Genomic DNA, 25,151 nt, shown 5'->3' with positions numbered 1-25,151 from the left:
TTCATCTCGTGTCATGTGTCACATTTGAAAGCTCGGCCGAACCCAGGGGTGACCGAACCGGCACTTACACGTAATTCAATAAAAACCACGCGGACGATGATCACAGGGGGGCTCAAACAACGCTTCCCAAATTAAAATCATCATCTCCATTCACCATCCAATCAGCCATTCATTCATAGTCCCGATAATATTTTTGAAAAAGCCAGGAAGTTGCTTGTTCAGAATATCCCTATTTCACATGATAATTATGTTGACAGCCTAAGTGCGATGTTGACACGCAGCATCCCATCCACAGTCGCGGGCAGCAGAGGGAGTGATTTAGATAAACAGTTAACACCTCGTGGCGCCCGGAGACGCTGCTGAAGAGGTGGCAACAGCAGGATTATGCCTATTCATATTAAGGGCTTTTATGAAGTGTCAGGTCCGACAGACGGTGGAGAACGGGGACGGAGGACGTGCTCCGAGCAGGAGACGGAGAAACCCGTGTCCGTGCGGTCATTTCACACTCGCCTGTCGCGCTTCCACTCGTTGCGCTTTGAACCGGCGGACGTGACGGAGCGGCGAGCGCCGTTCGGTGGCCGCGCGCAGATCCAGCGCGTGGTAAGAGCAGCCCCTTGCGCACGCCGAGAGAAATGCCGAGGTTCGCCACTCCACGCGCACATAAGAGGGAAATCAGCATTCAGGCTGCTTCAACAGAAACAAGCCAGTGAATTCGTGTAAATATTTGGCTGCGAGTGCGGCGGTTTTACTAATCAAATATTTCCTCTGATGCCTGTGGATTGTATTAAGGAGAAACATATTTACGACACCGGCTCCACCAACGCAGCAGGGGGGGAATCCGAGAGGTGTGAAGATGAGCCTGTTAAAGTAATACCTCCTGGACTCGTAGTGGCACATTCTGCAGTTCACTTGAAAGTCTAAGAGAATTTGCTCTTCAAAGGGGGTCGGCGGCTGCGTGTCAGGGGAGAACACGCCATGCGGGCGGAGTGGGTGAAGCGCACCGCGCCGCTCCACGCGGCGGAAGAACACGCGGAGAAAATGAAACCTGCGCTCGGTGGGGGGGTTGAAGGCCCCCCACCGAGCCGCACGCACCCGCGCGCACCCGCGTCTAGTCAGATGAGCGACGGCGTGAACGAAACCATCACACTTTGATTCAACCCCCGTCAGTTTCAATAGTTGCGTGTCATCACAAAGTAATATCACGGACTTTGCGGACTTTGGCGCGTATGGCGACACGCTGAAGGCCTGCGATGCTGAGCATATGCGCGATGCTCTGCGCTGTCTCTGCAGGTTCCTCCTATTACTATCAATTATATATAACACGCACGCAGATGGCTTGACAGATGGACATGTAGATTTATTCATACTCGCACTCATCCTTTGCTGACCTCTTAATCTTCTCACCGAGTCCTCGCCTCAGAAGCTGCAGGCCGTTGTTGTCAAACGGCAGATTATCAGCCATGCTCGTCATGTGAAAATGGCCTTTTTATGATATTTGAAACGTAAGGTTTAAGCGCTCACGAAATGTCACCGGCGTTCGTCTGAAGACACGGAACTCTTTCCCACGCGACGCGTTTCTGACCCGCGCGTCGTCACGTGACCTGCATCCAATTCGTGGCCTTTGTGGGTCACGTTTTGAGTCCAGGTGAGCAGTTCGCCTTTAAAATGACGCAGCCCTTTCCCCACATGCTCATAACATGATAGCGCTCCTTGCTCTTCTACCGCACGATGGATGTTTGCACCATTTGAAATGTTGAATTTTTCAAAGTCTCACCGCTATAAAAGGCCGAGGCGAGCTCAGTGCCCACAGGTACAGTGCACGGTAAGACCTCTGTTGTTCGGAGGGCTTTCTTGTTTGTGCAAATACGCGAGTCATTGAAACTAAAGTGCTTTATCAAAATTTTATTTGCGCCTAAAGAACAACTGTGCAGAAACAACTAGCAGAATTCTGAGCGCAGTCAACAGATGAATAAAAGTAATAAATAATGAAAACCAACACACTACAGCGAATGGAAGCAGTTACAGCGCGCATATGCAGTTTTTTCCATATTGTCTCATGTTCTAGAATGATATCAACAATATGAGTCGAAACTTAAATGCCAAATTCCATCACCATGATCACCTTATGCGTTAACAGCTGAGCCTTGAAGTCTAGTAGAAGTTCTATTTTATATGCGTGGGATCGATATTTGAAAAGGTAGAGCGCAATGCAACCCCTGGATACCATCACTTCTGGGGAAATGTTGCAGGAGTGAACGCCTTAAGAATGTGTGTTCAGCACCGCTCTTTAATGGTGTTTCCAGAAACCCTCTCCAACATTAACGTCACGAACGTGGCAGCCGCTTTGATGCCGTTTCAGAGGGCTGATTTAAAGAGATGCTTGGAATGGGGTGAAATTAAGCATGAATCATTCCATCTGAATCACAGAGCGCGGCCACCGAGCAGCGAGGATCAATGAGCTGTGGGGGGGCGGAGGTTCCGAGTCAAGGAAGCAGCTTTTTCATGACGAATCGGGGCCAAAGTCAGAATGCACCTGTACGTATGTAGTGTTTGTGTGTTCCAGGCTTGAGCCACTCACCCAGTGGGTGACCAAGTGCCAGATGTTCTGGGACCAGCCCTCCGTGTCTGAAATGTTTACCTGGTGCTGGCTTGTTTTGTACTGTATATGTAATTTGTGGGCTAATTAGGTTCCACAATTAGACACCAGGGTAAATAGAAGCTGCTGCAACACTGTTCTAATGGCTTTTTATTGTTTACCTGTATAAATCCAACACTGTTTCCGCCGGGGGTTCGTTATGCTGCACAGAAAGCCGCTCCTCCGCTCGCTGTATTATTCAGGGGCTCCGTCAGTCACAGACAGTCATTAAAGTTTCATAGGAGGCAATTTGGTGGCTGAGTTATTTGCAAAGCGAGGTGAGCGCGTACGCACGGTGGTTCCGACCCCCTTTTGTTGTTCGCGGTGGAGGTTCTCGTGACGGCCGTGGTGCCGCCGTGGCCCGTCGGAGGTCGTCCCCACCGATGACGCCTGACGGAGTCTTATTATGATGAGTCAGCAAGTTCAAAAGCTCTGAATCAGTGGTTTTATTTGAAGGATGCCTCGACAAGCGGTCGGGTGTGAGCGAAGTCAGCAGGGTGGAGTTTAAACACTGGAGTCGTGTGTTTTTCTCCTGTGCTGATTAGAAGTGTGCAGTGCCCTGAAACTTGATTATAACGTAGCGTTTCCGCTCACAAGCGCTTGTTTTGCGAAAAGCACCCAAAAAGCTGAATGAAATGTGAAAGTGGGTCACGTCCGATCGGTTCAGCAGCGTAAACAAGGATCGAGCGCATGGTTGCACAACAGCGACGCTCAGAGTGTGACTGAGAGACTGAAGACTTTATTTCATCTGTTGCTCATCGCTTCAACATTGACATCACAGATTTTACAATTTCAGAAACGAATCACTTTATTCATATAGTGTATTTCAATATAATAAGAGGCTGACTAGAAAAATAGAGTTTGGTGAATAATAACAAATTACAGATTAATCACAAACAACACAATCACACAATCTGTTGGTACGATATAAAAATGAAACGGGCTGAGTTGGACATGAACATGATCACAGTTGTGGGTGGATGTGGTGATGGTGGACATAAAAGAGTGTGGATATAAAAAAGGAAAGGATATAGTCTCATAATCCAAACACAGTCTTTGACTACATGTCAGACTCTACATCAGTCTGACAGAGTCTGAGTCAGTTGACTGTGACTTTGGATCAAGAGGAAAAGCTCTAATTAACTTTCCCCCGTAAAAAGGGTTCACTCATCAGGCGCTGGTGACAGACAGCATCGATCAGGGTCAGCAAACTTGGTCGGCGGTGCAAATTTGATGACAATGTCAGTATGATATGTAAGGAAAAAACAGAAGTGGAGCGTTTTCTCAGGTTAAAGGAGGATGCGATCGGACTCATCAGCGAGAGGAGGTCGCCACCATTTACATAGAGAAAGATACGGCAGTGATTAAAGCGCTCGCTGCATAGATACAGTAAATGCCTATTTGAGGATTCAGTGGTGCAATAAAAAGTATTCATCTACAGGGGTAATCTGATCTGGTCACACGCGTCATCCCTCAGCATAATCTAGAAAGTGAGCCGTACCAACACAGGCCTGGATGCTGGGTTCCCAAGGCGACCTGGTGCTACAGAGACCCCGCCCTGACTCAGCCGCTCAGAGAGTGAGTGACTGATCAGACGGAGACGCTTCAGTACCTCGTTCGCAGATTGAGTCGCAAGTGCAGAATTTTCACTTCATTACATTCTTTAATTTATATTTTTCATAATCAGAATATTCTTGCAGTGCTGTTGGCGCAGACGAAAAGCTGTTGTGCTGAACAAGGAAGCGCTAAAATACGAAGCCTCGGCCGCTTTCTCTGGACGAGTTGAGCGGCAAACGGCAAAAGGTCCGAACTCCTGTTGCTCTGTGATCTGTGGGGACGGTTCAGGTCCAGTGTAGTCAAGTGTTTTTCTGGGGCTTTAAACATTTAAGCCTCTTACTAGAACATGTCACAATAAAAGCTGCGATCAGTGGCTCACGCTCTATTTTGCTCTTCTTTCAATGTGTGTGTTTGTGTGTGTGTGTGTGTGTGTGTGTGTGTGTGTGTGTGTGTGTGTGTGTGTGTGTGTGTGTGTGTGTGTGTGTGTGTGTGTGTGTGCGCCCTGTCCTTCAACTTCAGTTAGCTGATTGATCTAACAATGAGGATTAAATCAGCGCTTGCCTGCTGAAGTGTCAGATGCATCACTTTTAGTTTTGCTCTCACAGACTTTTTGTCAGCAACCAGCTGCAATGTGAGCGTGAATATTCATTAATGGCCATTACTGGTAATTACGCCGCTCGTTAAGGACAGGGACGGAGGGAGCCGTTAGACTGATGACTCTGACCCCGGCTCAGCCCCATGGCGATGCTTTAAGAGCGCTCTTTGTTTATTGGGGATGCATTTCGCTGTCAATACGCACCAATGGGCGGTGATACAAATCACAACAAGCCTTTGTAAACAAAGGCTTGTTGTGATATAAAACACTCGAGTACAAATCTTTGTGTCTGTTGTTGCTAAACTTACTGTCAAACGTTTATAAAAGCATATGTGCTCAGTGTAAATATCTCGTGAGTATAAAATAAATAAAGCAACATATATGTCCTATTTCATTTCTATTGCATTACTGTAAAATGAGACGTGAGGCATTTTTTTGCAGCACTTAATTAAATTAAATGAATCAAACGCTGCTTCTATTCAGACTGGCAGCAGCCTCGCAAAGAGGCCACCGTTCGTCGGCAGTGATTAACATGCAGACTCTGCCCACGAGGACAATCAAGTCTGTTCGAGTTAGTGCGGCTGGGGAGAAAGCGCTCGGTGACCAGAAGAGGGCATCTCAAGTCCTGAAACGAGCTCCGGAGAGCTCAGGAAAATCCGAGAGCAGCGGCATCGTCCCTGTTGCTATACAACGGATTCGCTCTTGACGCCGCGGTCATCGGGTCTGATCCACGGCAGCCTCAGCCTCCGCTGCCCACATCAGAACCAGGATACGTCCAACTTATCGATTTTTTTTGGATCACAGTGCATTTACTCTCCCACTTGGTCTCTTTCAGGTCTCTTTTCCTCCACTTGATCTATGTTCAACAATTGGTGAGTATATGACTGCTCACGTGCTGAACGGCGTCTTTCTCCCGAGCGCGTCCGCCCAAGGGCTCTCCGCGGTGCCGCTCACCATCATGCGTCGCCGGGCGGATGTTGTGCGGTAACGAGGCTGATGCGCACCTTCTGGAGCGATACTCGCATCTCCGACAGGTGTGCGGCGGTGCGCAAAGCGGGTCCGGCTGCTGCGCAAGGCGTGCGCATTCCCCCGCGCAGACGGGCGGCCTGGATGCGGGTCCAACTCTTTGGACGCGGCGCACAGTGCGTCTAACATGTTGACCTGGGACGCGTGCCACGGAGAGCGCTGAACATGAGCAGGACTCGACTCCGCGCAAACATGGGTATGTACGCCGGTCCGCCGAGCGCCCCGTGCCTTCATTTCTGTGCTGAGACTGAAGTCGTTCGCCTAATTAGAGTTGACTGGGCGCTAACGTTGCCGATGCCTCTCTGCGGGTCTGAGGGAGGCTTTTCTCTCACCACTATTTGATAGATTATGCCCTTCCCCCGTTCATGCCTCAAGAACACGACTTTGGCTGTGATAATGGATGTAAGTGTCTGTGTAGACTGCCATTACCACGGGGATGCAATTGAAGCAGGATGCAAATAGCCCACTCTGTTCCCAGATGCCATGTTTCTTGAACTTGAACTGCGGGCTCCGTCGCACCCGCTCATGTCCCGCGTGTCGCCGGTCGTTTCCACACTGTCGAACCTCTCGCCTCTGTGTCCGCAGGACTCCCCGCGCTCTTCCGATGGCTCGTGCTGGCGGTGACGGTGCCCGCCTGGCTGCTCGCCGCCCCGGGCGGCCTCCGCGAGCGCCCCTGCCCCCAGAGCTGCAGGTGCGACGGGAAAATAATATACTGCGAGTCCATCGCCTTCCGCGACGTGCCGAGCAACGTGTCGGTGAGCACGCAGGGCCTGTCGCTGCGCTACAACAGCCTGGCCAGCCTCAGGGCCCACCAGTTCGCGGGCCTGAGCCAACTGGTGTGGCTCTACCTCGATCACAATTACATCAGCGGCGTGGACGGCCAGGCGTTCCACGGCATCCATAGGCTCAAAGAACTGATCCTCAGCTCCAACAAGATCACGCACCTGAAGAACAACACGTTCCACGACGTCCCCAACCTGCGCAACCTCGACCTCTCCTACAATAAGCTGCAGGTCCTCCAGCCCAACCAGTTCGTGGGTCTACGGAAGCTTCAGAGTTTACACTTGAGGTCCAATTCCCTGAAAACCGTGCCCATGCGGGTTTTCCTCGACTGTCGCAACCTGGACTTCCTTGACATCGGCTACAACCGGCTGCGGAGCCTCACGCGGAACGCCTTTGCGGGACTCCTCAAGCTGAAGGAGCTTCATTTGGAGCACAACCAGTTTTCAAAGATCAACTTTGCCCATTTCCCCCGTCTGACCAACCTGAGGGACCTCTACTTGCAGTGGAACCGTATCAAGGTGCTGACCCAGGGCTTGCCGTGGATGTGGACCTCTTTGCAAAAGCTCGACCTCTCAGGAAACGAGCTTCAAGCGTTGGACCCAAGCACATTTCAGTGTCTCCCCAATCTGCAGACTCTTAATCTGGACTCTAACAAACTCAGCAACGTGTCCCAACAGACGGCAGACGCTTGGATCTCCCTCACCACCATCAGCCTGGCTGGTAATTTGTGGTACTGTAACCTCAACATATGCCCCCTGGTGGCATGGCTTAAGACCTTTAAGGGCAATAAGGAGTCCACGATGATTTGTGCAAGCCCTAAGGAAGCGCAGGGGGAGAAGGTGACCGACGTGGTGGATAGTTATAACATCTGTACAGCAACGCCAACCCCCATCCCATCAACAACATTACCCCCTACTTCTGCCTTTAAGCCTGAGCTGCTGCCTCTGCCCACACAGTCTGCGGTGGATAAGACACTGATCTGGAACCAGACGGCCTCCCCGACTCCCACCGAGGCCTCCCCCACCGTCCCATTACCAGACACCGAATACGTGTCCTTCCACAAGATCATAGCCGGCAGCATGGCGCTGCTGTTGTCCGTGGCTATAATCCTGCTGGTGATCTACGTGTCGTGGAAGCGCTATCCCAGCAGCATCAAGCAGCTGCAGCAGCGCTCGTCCGTTAAAAAGCGCCAGAAAAAGACCCGGGAGGCCGAGCGCTCCCTGAGTTCACCGCTGCAAGAGTACTATGTGGACTACAAGCCTTCACACTCAGAGACTATGGATGTGCTGGTTAATGGGACAGGACCCTACACATACACCATCTCAGGCTCCAGGGAATGCGAGGTATGATCGTTGCCCTCCAAAAATCCATTTCCACTGCGAGGCATGAGAGGTAAATTTTCTGACGCTCCGCAGAGAAAAACACTGTGCTCTGCTCTGTTCTTGTTTGTTTTTTGGGGGATAAGGAAGCGAGGGTCAGTGCATGGTGACTTGTTTTGCAGTATGCCGGCTCGCTCAGTTCCATACGATTACCCAGCTGTTGTTCTGAATCATGCAGCTTTATTTGCTAAAATATGACTCCCATTAGGCGAAACTGCAGTGGCGACTCATCTCCCTGTATAACTCGCATACAGTAAGATCTATTGTACACAAGTAGCCTCATCCTTCACTTCTGACGTAAAAGAGCTTCCTGATGAATCTGCGTATTACCAGCCAGCCTCTTATTTATTCACAAATGGTTTGCTGTCCGGAAAGGAAAGATAAAAATTTATGGGCTCAAGTCACCGTACAGGTGGTCCTCTCCTATCCTGTGCGCTTGCTACAGATGCCGTAGCAAACGCACAAGCCCTGTGAGTCTTGATATTTGTGTCATGCTGTGTTGAATAAGTCAATATTTACGAACACCCCAGCTTATGTTCTGTCCCATTCTCCTTTTCTCCCTCCAGCAGCCTCGTAATTAAGATTTCACTCATTAGCTGAACGTACAAAGTTCAAACAGTCACCGCGGGCGGGGGGACTCGCTAAAGACCCGCAGCCGAATCAAGGATAAATAATGCACTCAGACTGCGACTGCGGTAACAAATCCGAATTCCACCGCTTTCGTTGTGTGTCGGGAACCAGCCAGCTCCAGTTTGCAGACAAAACTCTGGCCCAGGCGTCGGATGGAAGTTGTGGAGCTGAGCCGGGACCCGTCCACGCGCTGTGCGTCACCGAGGGATGGAGACAGACAGCCTAATGAATTCGTTCATGCTTAATTAGGCCTCTTTTGCCTGTGTACGCTCCTTTTCCCACAATGCCGTGCATCTGTCTCCCTTTGTCCGGCAGCCTTTTCTTTTTTTTTCTACTTTTTTTATTTGGCAGCATGGGTAGGTGTGATTAACTGGACACGTCGCGGCAGAGAAAGATGTAGTGTCGCTGGAATCTTAGCTGCACCTTTTGTCCGACTAACCAGTTATGCCGTGGAGCACAGAAAACATCTTTCTCCTCTATTGTACCTGTCAGCGCGGCTCAGAGGGTTTTATCTCACACTGCCACACAGCTCATTCCCTGTATTCCACACCGACTCTATAAATTGTCTTATAATATGTTTTAAGTCAGGGGACTGTACTCTAGCACCAGGTGAATTTCCATTACGTCCTCTCCTGGAGTCACCGGAGAGGTTGGCGCAAATCCATTCGATTGTTTTTCCCCCTCGCACCACACGTCGCAGCGTCCACGTGTAGCTAAATCAGCTCTTTGTCAGATTATCTGTGGCAGGACATTTCTCAGACGCGCGGAAGCTGGAGGTGAGATGGTCGACGTATCAATCTTGTGGCTTTCATGTGGGAATGTGGTGTGGGAGCCTTAAATGGCAGACCTAATGGGGCTTCTGCTAGCTAGAATAACTAATAGCCCATCAGAGGTAAGGAGCCGAGACTTCCCTTCAGCTTTGTTATTCCGTGCCCTCTGCAGCTCAGGGGAGCAGCCCGAGTTGTTAAAAATGTAATGGTTGCCTTTTTTCCACCCTTCTCTATACGCGTCTGTGGTACTTTTGTGCCAGACGCTGCCGTGCGAAGTAAGAACACATCGCTGCAGGAGGCCGCCGAGTCCAACTTGTGCGTTTCTGTGGCCCACAGATGGAACAGCTGCACTGTTTGCGTTGATTGACTGCGTGACTTTGTCCTGGAATCCGGCGCCGGGTGCAGCGCGAGCCGCCCGTGACGTGCGGAGTTATGGTGTCAAGGGCTATTTGCATCACAATACGGGGGAAAGCGGCGCGGTCTCCTTTGATATATGAGACGGGTTTTGTGTTTTCTTGAGCGGCACACAAAGGAGGGTGTCAAGAAAGATGAAGGAGAAGGAGCTGGTGTCTCCCAAAATGGCTGCTCCACAATTCAGACCCGCAGTCACAGAGGCACAGTGTCAATGCCCCCGACCCGGCGAGGCCCCTCCGCGCGCTATTTTAGCCATGGTCAGATAGCGAGCACTTAAGCTATTAGCTGCACTTTCAATTAGGAGAAAGCGCTTTGTAATTGCAGCGCCGTTATCTTCTGCACATGCCCAGACCAACGGGCCTGGACTTAATTTGTTTCTATAGATTTCCAGCACAGCTCAGCAGGTCGGCTTCGACGCCGCAAACGGAATTCGCCGAGTGTGAATTCTGATGAACACTTTGAACCCGTGGTGGTTCCATGGTCTCCCTGTGACACATTATTTTTGAAAGAAGACCCCCCCTCTCCTGCCTCTCTCTCTCTCTCTCTCTCTCTCTCTCTCGCCATCCACTCCTCTGCTCGCAGAGCAGCTGCAGCGGTTGCCTTCCGCCCACAGATCATCCCCTGCAAAGTTAGTAGAGAAAACATTAAGGTGAAAATCCCGCCGTCTCTGCCAAAGGCAAGTCTTGTACTTGGGCGGAATTTGCACGCATTAACAAGGTGAGAAGATCCTGCTCTCAGATAATTAAAGTGGGCTGTGAGGGAGGAAGTGAGGACAAAGGAAGGTGTGTCACAGCCGCTATGTTCAAGAGACAAGTACAAATGTGGTTTGAAATCTTATTTTAAAACTTCCACACGAGCAGCCTTGTTTTTAAAGTAACAATTAGGGTCAACACAAGCCTTAATCGTGCATTAAGTGGATTTTATATAAGGACCCCATGTCTTCCCCCCTGGTTACATAAAAACCAAGGGCTCTTCTGGATCTGTTGTGTTTACCTAGAACTAATCCTGCAGCTGTTGGCTGCGTTTCACTCCACAAACATTTGTTTATTTCGCAGGCATGAGAATGCGAGACCCGGCTTTAAAATGTCAGGAATAAGAAACAAAGATGACGAGCGATCAAAATACCCTGCCTCTCTTTGCCAAGATGGCAGCTTGCACTTCATCTGTGCGTAAATGCACAGAAGGCGAGCTTTCATCCCCGTGAAGGGAGTTTGACAGCTTTCAATATTTGCCGTGCGCTTGCCAAATAAAGGTTAGCCACACGAGTGGGAAAAAAGAGGGGACACGTCACCGATCGACACAGCGGTTTATGAGCGTGACGTGCCATCAGACAACACTGTAATGAAAGTTACAGGCGGTTTGACGCATGGGACATGATTTGCGTGTCTAGCTTCTCCTTTGCCATTAATTCTCCTTTTGCTTGCTCAGCATGTTGTCCGGTGGTTGTAAACGCACAGCGCTGAATGGGAATGACCCCTTCACAGCAGTAGAATATTTACCTCTGTGTGAAAAATGCAAATGTGGGAGCTTTGCATTTCTTGAATATGCTGCACATTGATCCGATCATACTTAATATTGCGTCTATCACATTTGCGCCGTTTACTGGGAAAAAGGTGTCCTGCGTTTCCTCTCACACGGAGCGAGGTGGGGAGATTGATTGCTCTCAAATTGTCTGTAAACGCGACATGTGTCGCTGCAGCGAGCAGGTGCTTAGCGTAGCTCTGCACAGAGGCTGACGCAGCTAACAAATCCACGTACACCACGAACAACATCTGCTCAACCCGTGCGTCGTGGAGGTGAACCTCCAGTGAGCGCCTTTAAAGTCACTTTTCCTTCTGAATTGGGGTGGTCGGGGTGCAGAAACGTCGATACGCGCGTTTGAGGCTCCCTCTGTTATTAAAGAGGCCTAATGAGCAGCGGTGAATGGTGTGGTGACATTCACAGTCCGTGCGCTGCCAGGCTATTGTCGACTTTTTGGGGCCCTGGGGTTCGCCCTTCAGGCACTAATGAGGATGCCCTACCTTTCTGCTGGAGGTTGCCGAGGCAGTGCGCAGCTGATATTAATACCTCAGGACTAAAAAAGGCACATTTATATGTAGAAAAAAAGTAACAGCCTCAAAATAGGCACATTACAACTAAGCAGGGAGAAATGAGGAAATGTCATAGAGCTCTTGAGCTTTCATGGCTGTGGATTGATGGAAAACTGGTCTTTATTATCTGTTGTCTTTCCTTGGGATCTGTCTATTAATAGTACGTCCAGGCTGAGGCTTCTTGGGAGCCTCAAGGCCACAGAAGGGTCACATTTCCCAGTTTGAGGTGTTTAGGCTGCATGATGTGCAAACCTAATATCATGGTAGCATCAGCCTTGTCTCACTTAGTGAGTTAGTGAGCATTATGAGCATGAATCCCCAAATGTCAAACTATGGGTATGGAATAATGGGCACTGAGTTCCAACTAACTCACTCAGCATTTACTTCTTTAGTCGAGACTGTAGAGACTTTATTCCAGCCTCTAAAGACGCCAGAGACTTGCAAATAGAAATGCATGTGAAACCCACGTAGCTGCTCTCATGCCGTCATTCCACCTCAGACTGCGATCCAGCACCGAGTTAAAACGCCGCAGTGGGATTCATTAGCACAAACGCACATAATCAGGCCTCAGACCTATCTTTGGCGTGAAGCACCTCTCTGCTGCTGCCTGCGTGGGGGGGAGATCTCCCCCAAACAAACATACCCGGCGCCATGTGTGATTCAGGCTTTTGACAGATGTTTCTCACGGAGGTGTGATGTCTGCTCCAGTGTGGAGGTGGAATGCATTTAACAAACTTAGCAGCGGGAAGAGCCCGCAGCAGATCGGTGCGATAATGCGTCGCCTGTGATCTGAAATGGCCTGTTGAAATGAATATGGGGAAATCAGTTGTTTCCTAGCAATTAATCTTAGCATCCATTCCCTCATGCAGTTGATGTTTCACGATTACATTCTTTTCATTATGATGCGCTAATAGCACATGTGCAGCCTGCTAATAGCTTAATCTGGCACCGGTGGAAAATATGATGTTCTTCCTCCACGCTTCAACACAGACAATATTGAATTTCACTTTGGGTTTGATGTACTTATTTACAGAACATATACGCTAAACTGCTGTTTGCTGATCGTTACAGTCTCCTGCAGATGAGAGATAGTCAAAGGTGGGTGACTGAGAAAATGTTTGGCTGCCGAGGAGAATGAAATGAAAGTCGTGGCTGTGTTGGCCTGCGCACCTCTGTTTTAAATTGAGGTCGGGGTTGATTGACAACATCATTAACTCTGATACACATTTTGATTTTTTTTAAGATAACCTAGTCCTTCACAAGACCTGAATCAAATGAGGTTTTATAAACAAATGGAGTGTGCCAGTATATGTTAGGTCTACATGTTGTAGTACAATGAGCTTTGGCAGTTATGATACAGAGTTAAGACTTTTATTCCCAGACTCATTTGGGTAAAGGTGAAAAAGACCATTAGGATGAATCCTGAAGATGATGAATTAGCACGTAACTAATCCCTTTGTGGCTGCAGCATTGTTTTATGGAAAACCTTCAGTCTTCAGTTGCCACCCAAACAAAGAAATTCAGATTTTGATCTAATAGTGGCACTGGATTAAAAGATAATCTACTGCCAATACCAGAACTAATCCAATGTGTGAGCGAAACCTCACAATCACAAAACAGGGTCAATTACAGACTCGCTAAAGTGATTAGTCTTGACCGTGTGGGACACATGGATGTGAACCCAGTGAAAACCTATCACTGTCCTCTACAGACCTTCAAATCTAACAACACCGGCGTAATGGACTGCGAATGGAATGATTTGTGCATTTAGATCACCCTCCGCGGTTCACTATATGAACCACAGATTACCGTTAACCACTGCAACGCTAAATGCTTATTAAAGCATGTCCGCTAGCGAGCCGGAGAGGACCTGACAGGCCTCCTGTGTAAAGCGATGATTAGTGTTGGACAGAGCAGTTACAGTATGAAGGAACCGCCCCGTGGGAGCGGCAGCATCGAGCGGGGCTTCGCGTTTGAAGCACGCCGGCGTTTTAGATCGGGACGGGGAGCTAAGCGACAACAATTTATCACTGCAGCGCTTAAACTTTCCCCCTGGTGCACAATCAGCCCGGGCTGAAGCTATTAGAAAGTCACATGGGATGTTTGTCTGTGCAGACACGAGGCGGCACTGCATTGTAGACATGATCCGAGCCATCTCTTTGCTTCCAATATTTGGTGTAGTGTGATTTGGAGGACCTTCCAGAATAAGCAGAAAGTAGCACATTGTGCTACACAGCTGTGGTCACATAATTTGAAACATTGTGGTTTAGTCAAAATGGCTGCTCTGTGAGAGTTACTGTAAATGAGCCCTGCTGTGACGTCATCATCGGAGGCATCGTTATTTTCTCAACTCCTACCGCTGCTAACAAGCATCGTCACCGTGGGGCATGTGCAACGACAACCGGTGCTGTTTCCCTTAGGAGGACCGTCAGTAAAGTCTCTACCTGTTTCCTGTTTTATCTGAACAGTTCGTACGAATGCCTTCAAGGGCTTCATGGAGCTGTTTTAATGTGCATCTATTAGGGAACGGGCCTCATTTCGCCGCTCTGGTTCTGCAGCGCGCCTCGCTCTCTTCACCGCCTCCAACTGGCCGTCACAGCGGGGGGCGAACCTGTTTTCGCACTCAGATCACCAAAATGGGCCGACAACTCTGCACCAGCATTCAACGATCCATCATAAAAGAGAAATGCATTATAGAAGAGGCCAGAAAATCAATTTTCTCCACTGACAGCAGCCTCGCCGGACCACAATGCAGCGCAGTCTTATCGCACACTTTGCTTTGAGTGAAGCCTGTGATTCTTTTAACGCAACCTCTCGCGCGCGCCAGGAGTTATTCCCATCGCTTTAGTCCGTCTGCCAACACAAAGGGCCCGTTGTAACGAGTGGGACCCCACTCGCGCGCTGTTTGTCTGAAAACATCTTGAGAATCGCAGAGAAACGCGAAGTGAAGCATCTGTGGCAACTTAAGGAAAATTGGGGGAGCAGGAAAAAACTGGTATATCTTGTCAACTTTAGGCCAAATTACTCCTGGCTATGGGTGTCACAGATTGATGATGCATCATAACATTGAGGGTTTTTTTTTCCATTAACACAGATTTTTCTCCAGGAAAAAAAATGTATTTTGCAGAAATCTGCACAATTCTAATAACTTTTCAGAAAATCTGAGTCCCATATCGAGTGTCCCATTATGGCGCATCTACTGTATCAGTCGGTAATCGCATGCTGCGGATTCCCTCGGTTTAAGCTGCTGTTCACTCAATCAGTGACACTTCTGCTTTAATGGGATTTGACAGCTTATCTAGCACTTTATGAAAAGTCGGGCTCTGCAGACAGAATGAATAATATAATGTGAAACTATCAGACGTAACATTTTATGCGGTTTTATGGTCACGTAAATTTTTCAGCTCAGCTTGTTATTGCCTGTTTAGCCCTTCATTCCATTATGACTCATGTAATTATTCTTATTAAGTTAATTTCCCTCAGATGCTGTAGTTCTGCCACCAAAAACCTGAACCAGTAATAAATGCATGCCATGAGTTTGTTACGCTACAGGAACCCACAAATCTTGATGACTACAATAAATGTTGAGCGTATAAAACCAGGTTTCAGACTCATGAAACGTTCGGGGGGCGAGTGTGGTGAGCCTGAGTCGGGCAAAGCGAGAGGCTACAGTGGAAACGCTCTCCTGTAAACTTGTTATTTTAATGCTCTGGCTGTAATTTCCCTCCGCCTGCCTTTCTCGTTCAGCGCTTTATTGACACCGGAAATAGTTCCTCTGCAAACAGAGCTGTCAGAGTGGAATGATAGCTCAGTATTTATTAGTGCTATATGTGGAATGCGCAGGAGTGTGATAGAGCCCTTAGTTCAGCACAATGCCTGGCAAACCCAAAATACCATTAGCTAATGATGTCCTCATTACGTTTGCAGGTATTCCGTCATAAATGTTGACAAGATGATACTTAAAAAAAATAGATTGCCCGCTTTATATATTTTACAAATCACCCCAAGGAAAATGTCTGTACCAATAGTCATAAATGTTGAGACATTTCATAAAAAGGAAAATCAATCCCCCTGCAGTGCTGGAGGAAAAGGCACTGGATCCACTTAGTGGCTGTATTGTGGGATTCATCCTCTGGGGATCAATAATATCGGTGTTTCAGGACTGACAGGCCGGAATCAGCCTCGTTCGTCAAGTTAAAGGTTCAAGGAACCTTTCATTTCAATCCGTCGGTAAACGTTTCGCGGCCTTCCAGCGACTCGAGTGGGTCGACTGAAGGAGTGAGACGTCGGCGCCGGCTGCCGTAGAGACGCCGTGTAATCGGACACGGCGTGCGTCGTGCGCAGGTGGAGGCGGAGGAGCGGATCCGACGCTCTGTTTTCACTCCCGGTGCCAATCCATCCTCTTCAAATCCAACAAACGGGTCAGCCCTTTGTTCTGGCAGAATATTTTTACTTGCCCCAGCTGAAAGGCGTGTAATACACTCTGATCGGCGGCGCGCGTCAACGCTCCAAAAATAAAACGCTTTGGGTTCCAGTTAGCAGGCGTCGGGCGAGTAGTAAAAGCGGCCGTCGAGGGGAAAGCGTAGAATGTAGGGCAGATCATCGCGTTGGGCTCACGCGCGCTCCGACCGAGCGGGATTCACGCGGAGCTCGGCCGCTTTCATGCCTCCCTGGCCCCCACTGATCCGTTCCCCAGGTGACGCGTGTTTTCATGCCAGCATCCTCCTCCAGCCACGTCTGACTGCTCAGTCATTGAAAAAAATCAAACTGGGCAACGGAGCTGCAGGTGGACGGCAAAGAGCGAGCTCCTCCGGTTAAGAAGGAGTCTGTAAAACGCCGGGCATTTTGCAGGAAATCACAACAAATGACTCATGAAATAAACACGGGAGTAGCAGAACGAGACTCTCTTCTCTGGAATGAGCTCATTTCTCTCCTGCTTTTATATTTTTACAATCAAATTAACTCAAAATGACGTACTAGGAAGCAAATTCTATTTCGCTTTTAATGGTGGTCGATGGGCAGGATTTTACTGAGAGCCAGTCAATTGGGGACCAGGATCTTGGGTGAGGTCATCATTTATGGAGGCCATTTGTATTTTTCCACAAAGCGATGCTAATGAAGCAAATAAATAATAACTTACTTACAGCATTGGCACTTGTTAGCTTCTTTTGGGCTGTATGGCACCAGGAGGTCCACTCTGTATCTGTATTAGCCTCACGTCCAGCCACAAACTCTGCTCATGCTGATTGATTAGTAGTTTGGGTTATGAGTGAGGTTGTACAGCAGGTCACACATATGTACGTCTGTATCGTACCTTTCATGGGATCTGATGTTAGTGTGATTCAACACAAGGAAACTGCGGGTTCCGCAGAGCGTCAGTACCACAGAGGACTCAGTGGGTGAGATTATCCCCGGAGCAGGGAGACGAGGCATTTCATCAATTGGAGATCAGGACTCGGTATCGATCCTCCAGCCTGTGCATGTTTGACATCAGTGAAGCCTCCGTGTTTTTGGTGACTCCTGGATCCCAGTCAATCCCCATTTCCATAGAGCACAGAGGTGCGCGCTCACTGCAGTGGCAGAACTCAAAGGTCTGGTGCTTCTTTCGCTCCAGAGCTACTTTTTCTTCTTTTTTCACACCCACCTGTCAGGCTTTTTTCTTTCTCATCCCTAATGCACATAGACATTTCTCAAATATGTAACATTTTCTGTCTTTTTGTTTTTGTTTCTCTTTGGACTCAAACCTGAAATTGTCATCTAATGTCAAATCTAATTGAACAAAAGTGGCCACTTTGAAATAGCAAATGTTGTCCTTGATAAAACAGGCTGTAACGTCTTGATAAAGATTTTATGGTATTAATAATGAAAGCTCTCTGCCTGCTCACTGCTTTATTGCCCACAGTGCATTTTAATGGCAGTGATTTTCCAAGCACATTTTATCCGTTACAGGGACTCAGCTCTCCAATCTGCGAAGCGTCTTGTTTTGCTCTAACTTGACATTTCGGTGCCACATTTGAAGTAGCTGAAAAGGAGACTTTGTGCATTTCCATGTCTCTAGTGAGCAGAGAACAAGGCTGCTGATGTGAATGGTTAAGTCCAAACCACAAGCCAGGGAGACGTGGGTACTGTACGTTCGCACCCACTGCTGGAGTCATGCAAGCCTTGACTTCTCTCCTCAGCTTAGTCACACACACACACACACACACACACACACACACACACACACACACACACACACACACACACACACTGTAACTGTGTGAGGCTGCTGAGCTGTAAAGTGGGAGAAAGAGTTTTTTCCTTTTATTGTGGAAATTATGAATAAATCCTTCATTGCACTGGGTTTGTCAGCAGTTTCCCAGTCAAGCGGCTCAGGTTGGCTTTTTCCAGTTCGGTGACAATTAGCGCAACAGATACTGCAAACGCATGACAGGGGCCTGGAGCAGCCCCTGGAGCTCGTGTGCTGGTTAAAGGGCCCGACTGACACCTCATCGTGTTCCTGTTAATGTACTTGAAACATGCTGAATGGGGAGATTTTTCAGTCTCATGAATTTGTGTCTGAGTTTACTGTACTTATTTTACTACTGGTCATACTGACAGAACACATTTTCATAGTCAGCCATGAGATTACAATAAATTCATCCAGGAAGGGTTGTACATTATGGAACCGAGGTACATTTGTGTAGTTTGTTCCATAATGTACCGTTCTTCCAGGTGTGTTCCAGTCTTCTTGTGTTCTTCGGAATTTTGTCGTTTCCGTGTATTGTGTGGCAATAAGTCCAGTTTTGCATAATTTACAGGACTTAATTGAATCCTGAATTTTTGAACAGCTTTGACTATACCAGCCTTATGTGAAAAGAGAAACCAGGGGAAAGAAAACTCCCAAACTCTCCTACTGACATCTGAAAATGACTTCCATTACTCATTGCTTATATGGAAGGAAATGGCCACGGGCCCTATTTACAGGAATCGGCGATGCAGGTTATCAGGCTCCTATAAAACACCTCAGCTGCTCCCCTCAACATGCAGCAGCAGCAGCAGCAGGATGCTGAGCCACTCAGATCATTGAGTCTCTCACCCTGCTCACCGTGAGCTGAGCTGCATTGAAGGAGTCTTATTTTGGCTGCGTGTCAGTCATGTCAACATTTTAAGTCCTCGTAGGTGAAGAGTAGAACAAAGATCCGCCATTAAATCTGGAGCTTTGCCCTGAAGCTCAGCTATTTATTGCACCTAATGATGCCTCAACCTTTTATAACTGTGATTCTTTACTGAAATGAAGATGTGGGGAACTAGAAAACGGGCTGCACTGTTCAAACCCAAACCCAAACCCTGACCTTGTCTACTATATATTACTGTGATACTAGATATCACTATATATCACCAAATATTACTGCTCTTTACTTTGCTGCCCAGTATGTGTCCTACTATATTTACCAACAATTCATTTCAAATTCCTTCAAATGTATTTTTTTTATAACTCTGGAGGACTTGCTACACTGTTTTAATGTCTCCATGCAGAGGAGAGATATGAACAGAGTCATTATGTTTTCCACTTTTTTCTCCCCATCTGCTTCTCCATCCCCTTATCATTAATGCAAAGCAGCGAGGCCTTCGGGGAACTTCTCATAATTGGCACAAACGTCCACATGTACAGATTAAATGTTGGTGGTCAGAGGTTAAAGGTCAGCGCGGCTCTGACGTCATGTCCCATGTCTCATTTTCATATTATCAACACGGCGTTCACCCATAAAGAATGACTGGAATGCCTGGGATATGTAATGAAACTTATGAATATTAATCTGGACATGGATGAACAGTGATTTACACATAAAACATGTGAAATATGAAATAAATTATACTTGTACTATACTGTACTTAAAACTTGCCTAAATTAAGAATCTGGCTTTTATTTTTGAACATTTTGTGTCATCTTTGACAGTAATATCCTATATACTGTATTACAAATGTGACCGTACCAACATTATAAATTGAAGGCTTTGGAGATAAATGTTTCAAGGTGAAGGCAGGGGCATCAAAGACATATTTCAGGTGTTGGAGCTTCACTTCACGTCTGTGAGGTTATTGCGTCAGCTTGTGTTTGTCTGGCAGTGAAACAAGCCGGAGCTGGACTTTATTTGTTCTGTCCAGTCTTCACCAAGCGTCTGTTTAACACGGTGGACGGTTTAAAACAATTACTGTATGAAAAAACGTGATGAACTCATCGGAAGGAATCGCGAATCCGCTGATGCGCACGTGAATTTGACTGGAGGTCGCACACGACTACACGAACACGGAAACCACTGAAACCGAGTGCTCTGTTGACTCCAACCCGCTGGTACTGAAGGTGTGACTGAGAGTGTGATTACGTGTTTCTGCAGCCGTCTGGAGGCCTGTCCAACCTGCGCTCCTTTCCCACCCAATTCACACCGGGACTGGCTCCAGCCGCTGGACGTGGAGGGGCCTCATATGCAGCACAATGATAACAATAGAGACACACAGTTGTGTCCTCGCTGAGTGCAAATGAGCTTAGGAGGGTGATTACAATGTGTGAGCCGATTGTGTCTGTGTATAATCTCCATTACCAAGTTATATACATGTGATATATTTAAAATAAGTTATGTTGAGTATTATTATTAAACCATTCAAGGACGGTCTATGCCGTACGCGTTGCAATCTCTTCTTTTATAAAATGGCTTTGTTGCTTATTGAATGATAGTGATTGACTGATTGTGAATGAGATCATAGAAACATGCAGTAACACAGTGTATGTGGGTCAGCCATGGTCTCTCCTTGAAAAGAACAGCACACCTCCGTGTTGCAGCCTCAGAAAGAGAGCTCCCGAGCCGTCACAGAGCGGTGGCCATGGGTGTCCAGCCTCATGCGGCCAGAGTGAGGAGGCAGCTCCTCGCTCGCCCTCGTGCACCCGTGGTGCGTTGGGCATCGTCAGCCTCGGCCAGGCACCTCCACGGAGCCCGGGGCCCCGGGAGGAGACCATCAGGGCCAAGCCTGGACACGACCATGGCCATGAGCTCGTCTGAGCCACAAGCACGAGCCAGTGATTCAGAATTTACCCCAGATTTTCAGGGTGATATTAAGTACAGCAGGTTTTGGTTTGCATTGTTCCTTTAGAGCGAATTATAATGATCTGACGTGCGGTTTGTGGTTGCAGTAGCTGCTCCCAGACAACCTCCCCCCCTTTGTCCCAGCGTCTCGGCTGCCGTCAGACAAGGTCCCGCCGGCATCCGAGGGTTCCGTCGTTGTTCCGACCGCAGATAATTAGCAAATGCAACCGAATCGCCGCCACGCGCCCCCAACGTTACTTCGTTGAACAGCTGATTCCGTGTTGACACAAAACAAGCGTTGGACGCGGATGCCGACGTGAGAGGAGAGCGCGCGCGTCTTTCACACCTTTCACCTCTACCGAGATCAGAACGCGCCGCTAATTAGCCTTTCCGCTGTGATTAATATTATCAAGGACGGAGCTTGTGATGACTCATGGACCAGGATTGAGCCTTGACGTCTGTGTCTCCGGTCTCCAGATGCGTGTAATTTGGCGGAATGCTTCGTGACAGCCAGGTTCTTCTTCATTAGGGAGCCTCACGGTGACAGTATGTAGAGATCGAGCATTGCTACTAGGTTGTTGAACTTCCTTCTGTTTCTCTGTGTCGAATCGAACTCTTTCCTGTCTGTTGTGTGTTTACCCCTGTGGAGCCACGATTAGAGTAGTGTTTAATGCAAGCCGACGTCCGTATAGGTTTTCAGATGTTTCCAGGCGTCGCCGAACTGAATGAAGCTAACAGTTAACTGGGGAAATTATTGGACCTTGCTGGAAACCTGCTCGCTGAGAAGTTAATGGAGAGTTGATTTTGTGCTGGCTTAAAGGCAGGACGCGTGTTCTACTCTCACACTACTACAATATCTCTACTGATCCAAGCATTATTACGCTTTTTATCATTTAGAATCAGTCAAAACGCAACCACTGTCCTGCTCTGCCCGTCTGGTCCTGGTTTCCTGACTCTGTCCATACGGTAGTTCCTGTTGCCGGGTTTAGTGTTGCAGAATTCCTGTGAACAAAGGTTTAGGCTCCAAGTGGAAGTTTTCCTTGTGCGTTGGGAATTCTCTAGAAGTTCACACTCAGTGTCTCCTTTGCTTGTCATTGTTTCATGACTATATTTAGCTTTGCCTGCGCTGCCTCTGAATACTGTTCTATCGATAAATGGGTTTGCCTGTGCGGCTCGCTGTCATTATGGATCAGGACAGCGAGGATGCGCTGGAGAAACATTGTCCTGTTCAAGACATCGCCCGGCTCACGATGGATTGTCGTTTACAGACTTGCGTCTGTGTCAAATTGACCATTAAATATTGGGATAATTGAGTTACCATAGATCTGCTTTCAGTGGGTCTTGAGTGTTTTACCGATCTTCTTTGTGCAGCGTTAACCTCCACCCACAGATAATTTAGGGGCTGAACATTGAGCGTTGCTGGAATCAGGAGGTAGCAGTAACATGCACACTGCATTCTAAAGCCTGTATGCTGTAAGGTTTTGACAGCGGCATAAAGCTCCCAGAAAGGTCAGGGGTCATCGTGATCAGTAGGTTTCCTTCCTTTGGCTGTCAAAACCAGATGTGCTTAAACACACAAAACCATATCTTGTATAACATCTCTCAACAAAATGTTATGAAAAATCTCTTGCTCCTTTTCATAGCAACTGCATTTGTGCTCACCTTTATCTAAAGTCTGGGCCGTCTTTACTGGGGTGCTGAAGCATGCGATAAACATCTCAGATTCTACAGTATGTGGCCTGGGTACAGACGAGCCGTCGCATTGCTCCATAAAATGAAATCCGTGCCCTTATTTGCGCCAAGGTCCTGTAGCTCCAGCTCTGCCACAATGAGAGAAAGCAGCCACAAGGCTGGCAGATCCTGTCCATGGGCAAGAGGTTCAATTACTTCAGTTGTCATGGAGCAATAAATGACAAATTAAGTGGCTGGCACTGAACACTGCTTGAAGGAGGCTGTATCAGAATACTAATGTCAGCTGTGTCTGACAGTGGATGGGGGGGGGCAGGTTCAGCTCAGTAGGATAGATCCCCTGCTCCTTAATGTTGAGTCAGAATTATTGGAGCTGTGGGCTGCTTTGTTGCTTAAGAGATAGCGCGGTGATGTTTTAATTGCGCTCTAAGAGAACACCTACTCGTTATTTATAGATACATTAAACTGCTGGTTGCATTGTTCAGTGGCGTTCTCTTAGATTAGGGCCTCTTGGCTGTTATATTCTTTTCAGCGCTCCATGATCTCCGCTGCGACGGGCTGGAGCAGGCATTGTAATCCTGTAATTAATAGAGTATGCACACAGAATTTAGACGCGGGCTAATGAAAGTGCTCTGTTGTGCCAGGTTTCATCACGTTAAAACGCCAGAACCTATAGACACCGCGGCGGCGCTGCGAGGCCTCGGCGCTCATTACGCACCAGGAAATAGAAGCGTTTGATTAAAAACTCAGGCATTTTGCTCCGCCGAGTTTCTTTCCACCCCCCAATGAGGTCAGATATGCGAGGTTCACGCTGTCAGCCCCGACGTCACCGCAAAGCGGTTAGAATATTTTTATCTTAGCCGTAGTGAGACACAGCGCAGAGGTCTGGAAAAGGCCTTGGACCACTCCTCCCTCCCACACATGAGGAGGACAAGGGGGAAATGAATGAATGCATTAAAATGCTCCAATGCTGGTAAATATGAGTAAAACATATTTTATTGGATTAGATGGATTAAGCTATCGTGAGTCATTACATGCTGTATTTTTACAGGAAGATAAAAGACGGGTACTTTGATATGAAAACTTCACTAGGTAGAGATAACGGACGCTGTGCTTAACCAGAGATAACAAATGGGGACAGGATGTGCCTTTAACCACGCTGGAAATCCAAAGCACAGGAAAGCGAGAGCTCACAGGTTTGGTTTGTAGACGCAGCTGAGACCGTTTTCCCCTCTTTGTGCTGATGTGTGACAATGTGTTGATTTTGGCTTGACTTTTATTTCCTTAGACGTAAAACGGTTGTGCTGTATTTGGCATCGAGCCGCAGGTGATGGACACAAAACAAGCTCACGAGGACCAGAGCCGGAGGCAGCGAGTTGGTCTGACTGCGTCTTTAAAGCGGCGTCATTAGGTCGTTTCGCTCCCTGCTGACGCAAAGGACCGACTTCTACATCACCTTCGCTTTTGCTCACACTCGGGTTTTGTTCACTCACACTTACTGTACTTTTGAGGAGAAACGTGCTTCGCCGTCTCTAAAGAGTCGCGTTTGTTTCCTGTTTGCACCAACTCTGAAAAAAAAAACACTCAAACTGAACTTCTCAAAGACACCAAACTTCTTGGCTTCAGAGCCGAGCGATGGTTCTCTGTGGGTTCAGCAGCGCGAGGACGCGTTTCAATCTAGTCTTTTGGTGGACTGTTAATAAAAAAAGTATTGATCGGCGCAGCTTTAAGGCTTGACTTACGGCCGGGCCGACAAATCAGCGGAGCGGTGCTTAAAGTTCCTGAGTTAATATGATTGCAGAGCGCCGCAGATTAATAGTCAACCTTTAATCTGCTTCTTGTTTATTTCCCATTGTGAGCGCTGCTAAATTATCAAACTGAGATGGATCGGAACCACTGCGTCTCACAATCCATTACACTTACTGTGTCCGGTCCTGCGGGGCTGAAAGAACAGATGCTCTCTCCTGAAAGAGCAGAAGGATGCTGCGGCGCCGACCCCGCCGGCACCGGCCCCGGCTCCCCTCTTCTATCGCAGCAGTACATTTGAATGTATGTTCTTCGCAGAGCGTTGAGGGGTTCTGACCTGGACTCCCCCGCCGGCCCCGCTTCTCTCCACTTGTTTTCCTCGTGTGATTTATGGCTGTGCGTTCCGCCGGGCTCACTGCACCATGTTCAGCAGACAGGCAGCGTCACTGAGTCATGCTGCAGCACTTTTGTCACAGTAGCGAAGGGTTTGCGCCGGGTCTGTGAACCCACATCCCCAAGGTGACCTCCAGGGAGATGCCGCCGCGGCGACAGCCCAGTAAAAAAAGAGAAGGGAAGGGCTCACGCCAACGAGCTTCATTTATCTTAATGGACGGGAGCGTCAAGCTGACGCGGCTGCGGAGGTGCTAGTTAGACAGAGGAGGAAATGCAGGAGACAGACAGGAGCGAGGAGAGGAGGGGAGAGAAGCAGACAGGGCTGAAGGAAGAGCTCCTCAGCTGTAAACACAATGTTCTTTCCCAGCATCAGTCCTCTGTG

The 25,151-nt window shown here is 48.2% G+C and overlaps 1 protein-coding gene across 2 annotated transcripts in view; it reads left to right on the top strand.

Annotated features, from left to right (window-relative positions):
* The first annotated feature begins 5,321 nt into the window (after positions 1 to 5,321).
* Positions 5,322 to 25,151, top strand: part of LOC114862283 (leucine-rich repeat transmembrane neuronal protein 4) — a 31,174-nt gene continuing 11,344 nt past the window's right edge. Inside the window, exons 1-2 of one of the 2 annotated variants that reach the window (XM_029162437.3) lie at positions 5,322 to 6,009; positions 6,399 to 7,988. In XM_029162437.3, the coding sequence (XP_029018270.1) occupies positions 5,979 to 6,009; positions 6,399 to 7,945 (1,578 nt within the window). In that variant the 5' untranslated portion in view covers positions 5,322 to 5,978 and the 3' untranslated portion in view covers positions 7,946 to 7,988. The remainder of the gene's footprint in view (positions 6,010 to 6,398; positions 7,989 to 25,151) is intronic. The other variant, XM_029162436.3, reaches the window with a different exon arrangement.

The sequence above is a fragment of the Betta splendens genome, chromosome 9 (assembly GCF_900634795.4).
Source record: "Betta splendens chromosome 9, fBetSpl5.4, whole genome shotgun sequence".
NCBI lineage: Eukaryota > Metazoa > Chordata > Actinopteri > Anabantiformes > Osphronemidae > Betta > Betta splendens.
The sequence above is the reverse complement of the archived record's forward strand: the minus strand, read 5'-3'. Positions and strand labels throughout refer to the sequence as shown.